General features: G+C 40.1%; 1 protein-coding gene across 2 annotated transcripts in view; it reads right to left on the bottom strand.

The window, feature by feature from the left end:
• The window catches only part of LOC111872961 (probable helicase with zinc finger domain), an 84,708-nt gene extending 80,298 nt beyond the window's left edge, over nucleotides 1–4,410 (bottom strand). The window contains exons 1-2 of one of the 2 annotated variants that reach the window (XM_023867291.1): nucleotides 4,356–4,410; nucleotides 3,438–4,209 (exon numbers count right to left, since the gene is read on the bottom strand). In XM_023867291.1, the coding sequence (XP_023723059.1) occupies nucleotides 3,438–4,149 (712 nt within the window). In that variant the 5' untranslated portion in view covers nucleotides 4,150–4,209; nucleotides 4,356–4,410. The remainder of the gene's footprint in view (nucleotides 1–3,437; nucleotides 4,210–4,355) is intronic. The other variant, XM_033754950.1, reaches the window with a different exon arrangement.
• Between the last annotated feature and the right edge of the window lie 4,081 nt (nucleotides 4,411–8,491).

The following is an 8,491-nucleotide window of genomic DNA, read 5'->3' as shown; positions in this document are numbered from 1 at the left end:
TGATGATGATGATGATGATAGTAGTTATGTGTAGATATATCTCTTCTAGATGTATCTCTTTGGGATGAACTCATTCCAAACCCTAGCAACAGCCATCTCTGCTGGTTTCACAGTTCTAGTTTTGAGCCCTCATATCACAACATCTACATGAATCATAATTTTACAACAAAATTGTAAAAAAGTAGGCCAAGCAATAAACCAGCATGAACCAGGCAGTACGCAGAGCCCTGTTGGAAGCAATATGTTCCTCTGAAATGTCAGATGATTTTCACCAACTATGCAGTATTATCATCATCATCATCATCATCATCAGTAATCTGTCAGACGACAGGTCCACAGTCTCTTCCAAAACAATTCCTCCACTTAATGCGATCTAGAGCTTTCTCCTTCAAATGACAGTATCCTCTTCTGTCCCCAAGGTCATCCAGCATCTTCTTACGTCTTCTTGTCACTTCTATCCGCCCCTCTATCTTTCCTTCAATAACTTCTTTTAGAAGGCAGTTTCTGCGTAAAACATGTCCAATCCAATTAGCCTTCTGTTTTCTTATTTTGTGTAGGATATTCCTCTGCTCACTGACTCTAATTAACACTTCTTCATTTCTCACATAATCGGCCCAACTAATCTTCTCCATCCTTCTACACCACATTTCGAAACTTTCCAGATGTTTCTGATCTACTGCCCTAAGTGTCCATGTTTCAGCCCCATACAGAGCTATGCTCCAAATGTAGCATTTCACTAGTTTCTTCCGCAAATTTAAGTCCAATTTGCTGGTAAAAAGATTCTTCTTCTTGCTAAATGCAGCTTTTGCCATAGCAATCCTGGATTTAAATGAAAAATCTGTTCTTCATAGCCACCAATGTGAGAACATCAAACCCAACAAAACATTTTCAGATCCAACTCTAACATAAATGTCGGAGTTCAGGTCCTGGTAGGGTCTAGAATTTTCTCTTCTACACATTGGCCAGAGGGGTTTTGGGGCTCATATAGCCTCCTTCCCAATGCGTACCAATGGTTCTTACCCCAGGAGTAAAGCTGCCAGGGCGTGAAGCTGACCACTCACCTTCAACTAGTGCCAAAGTAAAAAAAATGTAGATCTATACATCCAATGCCCAATATGCCTTCATGATGTAGTGCTTAATTACTTAAGAACACGGACAACTTTACCTTTTACCTTACCCTAACGTAAATAAATTAAGAAAAATATGGGCAAGGACTTTCTGATTATAAAAAACATTGATGTGTGTGTGCAAATACACAAGAACAGTGTTGCAAATACGTACATAGAAAATGCTTACACATCAAATTCTCAGTCAAATGAAAAAATGAAAGGACATTTTTCTCTATTTGCCAAGAACTTCAATGTATAAATGTAAACACTGTATGGAAGTGCCACAAATGTGTGTGGAATGGACAGATCTCCAATAACTATTGTAATTCAGGTAACTTTTACTTGTTAAGTGTTAAGCTGTGGTTTTGGCAGTTCCACTAAAAGTCTGAATCTCAGCCAGTCCAACCTGATGGGATCCAGCACTTCTGCCTGAGAGATTTAACAATTAGATTTGCAGCTGCATTCATAAAAAGTATATAATCAAATTCTACATGGGGAACTACATAAATGAAAGATTACATACATGCACACATATGGTAAAAGGTAGAGCTATCCCTGTAACAGGCCATGGAGGTCCATAGGGTTGTGAAATGTTGAGGCTCCCACATTTTCTAGACAACTGGTTCACAGATTGTGGTGAGGTTCTCAGCCTTATGCACCAGAAATATTCCTGGTACTCATTTCTGTTAGAGGGTGAGTCGACCCTAGGGCCATAGTGTGGCTGGAAGGATTAGGTAAACTGAAAAAATCCACCTCATCGGGATTCAATCCCTCGAACTTCAGGCTTGTAGCATAGTGTCTCAACCAACTACACTACCACCTGCCCCCCCTCACATATATATATATATATATATATATAAATTTACAATACATTATTTAAAGTGTGTCAATATATACTGAAGTATGTTCTAGTAAACTGCCATATAGAAATTGTTGCAAAAAAACACTGCACTACAATCGACCATGAATGTACCATCTCATTCCACTGGCCACTACAAACACTCATTTGGTACATAATATATTCTACACTAATTAGAAACTAATATATGCAACATATGAATAAATCACAGACATTGTGGTTAAGTACACTATTATGATTTCCATAAAGTCTAATGCTTCCCTTCAGTTTAAAATTCTTTTACAATTACATGTGCTCATATGGGGTCTGTCAATGAGATCTGATGTTTTAGCATGTGCTGCTGTGAAATGAGAACTGGAGTAGGGGTAATTGTACATGTATGAGCACACTCCTAAGTGTCTCAGTAATCACAGAAAACTGGCCTGTGAATAAATGTGTATTTGCCAATGAAACATTTTTTTAACACAGTCTATTGTGCAGAGAGAAAGAAATATTTATGCCCGAAATTTATTTGCCAAGGCTTGAAAGAACTGCAACTGATGTTCATGCAGCTGAAGAGGCAGCTGTTCAGTACAGCACATAACACTGTTTGATAATGTACCAACAGAACTGAAAATGGACCTTGTCAGAAATTATCAACAAATTTAACACATCTACATCATTAATTAAATAAAATCTCCAAGAAACACAATTGAAACATGCCATTTTAACCTGATCATTTCAATGTCAATACTCCAGATTTTGTACAAATGATAACTCAAATCCTCATGCAAAATTCACCAAATAGTCTGAAATTTCAGTACCAACAAATGTTGCACAGATGAGTAGGACTGACCATTCCTTATTCTTTTGATGTTTTCTGGTATAAGAACTGAACATACACCACTCACAAATCTTGAGCTTTCACAAACACAAAACTCAATCACCCTCCTTAACAACAGGACATGGAATTCTCCTATGCCTTGGTACATCAAATTCTGGCTCAAATTTTCTCCCACTGCACAACAGACTGCCTTCAAAAAAAGTTTCAATAGAAAATGCACACTAATTCATAAGACATTCTGCCATCATTACTGAAACTGTATACATGTGATACACATACAGCTAACACCAACCCACTTCCCATTTTACAGCAGCACATTCCAGAACAGTGAAAGCCAGTTGTGGATCCTGTACTTGCAGACAACACATTTATTTTATTTATTTTAGCTATTGCATGTAATTTATAGTTTAGCTTTTGTTGCCTAATTATACTCATCCACTGTTTTATCATATTTAAAGGACTTATTATGTTATTTTTCTATGGTTTTTTATATTATTAGTCATTTGATGTGATGTTTTTAATCTTATATATTTTTTTTATAAAAAACTGACTTGTCCAATTGTACATAATGTAACAGTTATGGATGTTAAATAAATCAATCAATCAATATCTCATATACTTCATTATATTCTGTTGCAATACTTACCATTACCTATCTGCTGTTGGAAATTATTCGGTCGTATGTTATCTTCAGAGTCCACAACACTGGCGAATTCTACGGGTTGCTTGCTCCTCATATGTATCACATTAGGAATGGTAGTCTCTCCAAGAGATTCATGATTATCTGATTCATCAATCAGTTCAACCGGATGCTTTCGTTGTCTTCGAGATCTCTCTGGCAGACCAATGCCTGTCCATGACTCCAGTCTTGAATCGAGCGCTAGCAGTTCTTCGTCGAGTCTCTGTTGAGGGGTCATGTTTCTATGAATTGAATTTGTCTTTTGGCCATTTACCATCTGAAGTACAATTCTTAGGCGTTCTAGCATTTTTAAAGCTTCAGGCTGATTTGTTGCTCCACCACCTGAAGCTAACCATTCTCTGGCAGCTGCCTCAGCTTCTGCAAACCGATGCAAGGAAAATAAAGCATGGACAAGGCGTCTTCGTGCTCTTGCTCCATTGTTGCTACCACAATCAACATCAGCTAGAAGTTTGATAACACGACGGCAGTCTGACACCACTGCTTCATGCCTGCCAAGTTCTAAGCAACATTCTGAACGCCCCAACAAAAATCCTACAACCCTCTCCTTTGGTGTGCCATTGTTCAAAGCAGGTCCCAATAGCTGGTCGAACAGTTCTGCTGCACGGCCCCAGTCTCTGCGGCGTAGAAATTCATGGGCCTGTGCTTCTGTGTCATTCATGGCTGTGCCAGAATTAACGACATTTGCACTCGCTCCGTATATCCCTATATAATGTCCATCCTAAAATATGAAGCAAATTTCAATATAAGTTAACCAAATGAATAGTAACACGATTATACTAACTGCGATATTTATGTGCTATATAATAACAATGATACTTTTGACACAATATACACTGTTTCACACGCAACAATTCACATACTTACATTTATAAAGCCATAATTACATGTTCTTTAGCCCCATCAACCTACCCTTTGCCGCCATTTTGCTTATACAACTTTGTACAGAGAACACAAAATATTTGCATCACGACTAATGGCAAATGTACAGTCAATCGTAAATTTGTATTTTCTATTTCAACATTCCGTTTACGGAATAATAAGCAAAATGTTGTATTTATATAGTGATATTTACTCTCGCTGGCCAATGCATTCCATTATGTTAACCTGAGTAGGTAAAAAATGTACATGAAGTATCAGGCAAGCATAATCAAGAGTACAGATCATCTGTCACAAGTGTGGAACTTGAGGCATCTGTACATTCTACCATGTGAAGAATACATGCAGCCTTGTTGGCGTTTTATTTGAAAGCTCTACTGTCATCCATATGAGCCGCGGAATGACAACTAATGTCGCATAACGTATACGTGTATGAATCATGTATATCTGCATGCATGCACAATTCGGTACCAGAGGTAAAGGTACTCTTGTCCCCTTGTCCGCTCTTGTCCTTTCTGTCTTTCGGAAGTCAGACGCATAGTACTGACTGGTACTGACCGTACTGACATAAATCTGACGGAAGTTCGTAAACTTCAACCAACGGTATAGAGACCGACTTTAAAAGTTTTCGTCAAGCTACATAGTTTGTTTTCATGGAATGGAAATGACCTGGATGTATTTGCATATCCAAAAATATCGTTCGTCAGTGAAACCGTAGTGACGCAATTCAGTCCCTAGCGGAACATTAAATTAAGAAAAATGTACGATGGCCGTATACGTGGGGCCTTTAATATGCATGTGCTTTGCTAAGTTCTCGCAAATTTCGTGTTATATTATAAGGCTTTATGCTTTCTAGACAACTAGATGCAACACAAATATATTGCATGGAAACAATTTCGGAACCCTAGAATCGCACAGGGGCAGCCGGGATCGCCGGGATAGTGCAGTTTGTGTAGTAACTGGCTATGGGCTGGACGACTGAGATGTCAGAGTTCGAGTCCCGGTAGGGTCAAGGATTTTCTATTCTCCACGTCGTCTAGACCGGCTCTGAGGCCCACACTGCGTCCTATTCAGTAGGTACAGGAGGATCTTTCCTTGGGGGGGGGGGCTGCCAGGGCGTGAAGCTGAACGACCACCTCTAATGCCGAGGTCAAGAAAACTGGGATCTATACATCCACCACCCATACATCTCCATGGTATAGCCCTTAATTATGCATATGGAAAACTTGACTTTTTACTTAGTATTTGCAGAGGACATTATGTTATCCTTAGGTTAAAACTGACTATTGTGAACTAGTTAAAATGTCTCATCCATGGATTCACAAGCTGGAACCTAGTATTTTCTCATTAACACCAGAGTTCCCTTAAAAATTTCAGGTTAGAGGAATAATTTGAAAAATACTTTGAGTTTTTGGTTTTTAAATTTGGTATATTTCTTTCTTTTTTAATTTTTTACTTTATCCAAAAAAAAAATCAGGGGGGAGAGCAGTAGCTTGGCTCTCCTTCTATCGCAAGCACACACCATAAGTGAAAGGACGTGTGTCCATAATTTAACGATGGAAGAGAGATTGAATTAGTTGTCGGGAAAGATTACAAAATTCCAGATTTAGGATCTTCCTTCTCAACAGGCAAAGAGAACACTGTTTTAAATTAAATTACTAGTTTCAGGGTTATAAATTATTAATATATAATTGCCAAGAAAATGTGGGAACCTCAGTGTCTCACAACCCTATGGGCCTCCATGGCCTGTTGCACGAATAGCTTTACCTTTTTTTTCAGCTGGATTTTCATGTATGTATTTGGCTTTGAGGAACAAATTGCAGAGAATGTTGAAGTTTATCCATTTCGAAAACATTGCAATTGACAACTTCAGGGTTTTCTTTTTGGGCTGGTTCAGAAGTTCTTGTTTAGATCAGGCTATGTGTAGTGAGTGGGAGGTGAAGGTGTGACTGGACAAAACAGAGGAGCACTATGTAGTGAAGTACAGGGAAAAAGTAAAGGTGAAACTGTCCTTGTGCTTAATTAATTAAGCATCATGCCATGAAGGTGTTTGAGGGAGCAGAAGTATAGCTCCACCATTCTTGACCTCAGCACCAGATGTAGGTGAGTGGTCAGTTTCACGCTAAGCCCCTTTTATGCATTGGATAGGAGCTGCATGGGCCCCAGAGCCAGTCTGGTTGCTGTGAAGTAAAAAAAAAATTCTTGCCCCCACCAGGAATCAAACCCCTGCTGTCAAGCTTGCAGCCCATCACTATATTAACTGAGAAGTGGTGAAAATGTTTTTCAGAGACCAAGCAGTCAGGAAAATGGGTGTAATTAGGACAAGAGGTGACAAAAGAACTTCCTACTAACCATAAGGTACAGTTAACAGATTTTTCATTAATCATTTTTCCTTATCATCATACGAGGGTTGGAATTTAATAGTGGCAACTATTTATTTACAACTGATACAAAATTGATGCATGTTTCAAAATTTTACTGTCCTACACTGTAGTCACCAGCATTGTATACAACCCACTGCCAGCGATGTGGAAGTCGTAGGATACCTTTAGCAGCGCCTGTTGTGTTGACAGTTCAGATGGAGCGGGCTACTGCCTGAATAATCTCTGGAACAGTTCTGAAGCAAATGCCACGAAGTGGTTCCTTCATCTTAGGAATCATGTCAAAGTCACAAGGGCTTAAGTCCGGGGAGTATGGTGGATGGTACAGCACTTCCCAGCCCCATTTATCGAACAAATCAGCCACAGTTTGCGCTGCATGTGACAGAGCACTGTCCTGCAAAATGATGGATGGGTTCTGCAGAAAGTGTCGCTGCTTCTTTCTGAAAGCTGGTCGCAGATTGTTCCAAAAAGGAAGAGTAATACTGCGCACTGATGGTCTGCTGTCGGGGAACGGTATGTGTTAGGATAACACCATCACAGTCGTACATGAGTATCACCATAACTTTCACATTGCTGGGGTAGTGACAAACTTTTGATTTTCATGGTGGTTCCACCTTGCCACTGTTCTGTAAGGCAATGCACATGCCCTGCAAGCCTCTTGAAGACCTTAATGACACTGTCGTGCTGTACGGCCTCTGGCACATTCAATCTATATCCAACTCCGTTGTTCCTGTTTCAAAAACATCGTAACAACACTACATTAGGCTGCCAGCTAACACATGGCTCTGTTCCTCTCGTCACTGTGCATGGGCGTGATGTGGGAAGGGAGAGTCCATTTGCTCTGAAGTAAGGTAGGTGTGTAACTAACATGTGGTATAAGCTACATTATTTGGTTCTGTTGCATGGCGTCTCTACAGCAAGAGTGTTGCCACTATTAAAGTTCCAACCCTTGTACGTGGGGCAATCCAAAAGTTTCCAAAATTTGAATTTTGCGTGTGAATGGTTGTGAGTACATCGAAATACCGCTAGGTGTCTCCTCACATATCCTTCTTGAATCAGTGTGGCAAGCGGCATCGAGTTGAGTGGTTGGGTTTATTGTTGGTGAACGTATTTCCATTGTTGTGTTTCCGTGAGCTTGCAGTTTTGCGATGGCTGACCTGAGAGAGCAGCGTGTCTGTATAAAGTTTTGTTTTAAACATAGTTAGTTAGTTATTGGAGAGGGTGGGTTTCCCCATGCACTTAGACCAGTATTGGTCCATTGTGCTTCCTTCTATGATATTCTACCAGTCTCTATACCCTACTGATAAATGGTGCGTACCATCAGTCCCGCCGAGCAAGCGAGTTCGGCCACTTGCTTAGCGGTGTCTATAATGCTCCCCCATCTATCAGAGGCCTTAGAGACTACTGTTGGGCGGGAAACGTCCTGGAATTTGGCTCAGTGATCTCCTTTGGAGGTATGAGGTTCTTTTACGTGCCGTAAAGTTACGACATGGGACACACAGCTTAAAGTCCCTCCCGGAGGACTTGTTCCCTGAATTTTTCCGCCCTTAAAAATTCGATGACCTCCGCCGGGTATCTGAACCCGCGTACCACGAGTCATGAGGTGGGAACGTTACCTCTAGACAACGGAGGCCGCTTTGTTTTAAACTTAGGAAAACCTCTGTAGAAACGCACCAAATGTTGAAGCAAGCTTTTGGTGACAACAGTTTAGGCCAGACACAAACTTACGACTGGTATAAGCGT

This window comes from Cryptotermes secundus, unplaced genomic scaffold (genome assembly GCF_002891405.2).
Source record: "Cryptotermes secundus unplaced genomic scaffold, Csec_1.0 scaffold1079, whole genome shotgun sequence".
Lineage (NCBI taxonomy): Eukaryota > Metazoa > Arthropoda > Insecta > Blattodea > Kalotermitidae > Cryptotermes > Cryptotermes secundus.
The sequence above is the reverse complement of the archived record's forward strand: the minus strand, read 5'-3'. Positions and strand labels throughout refer to the sequence as shown.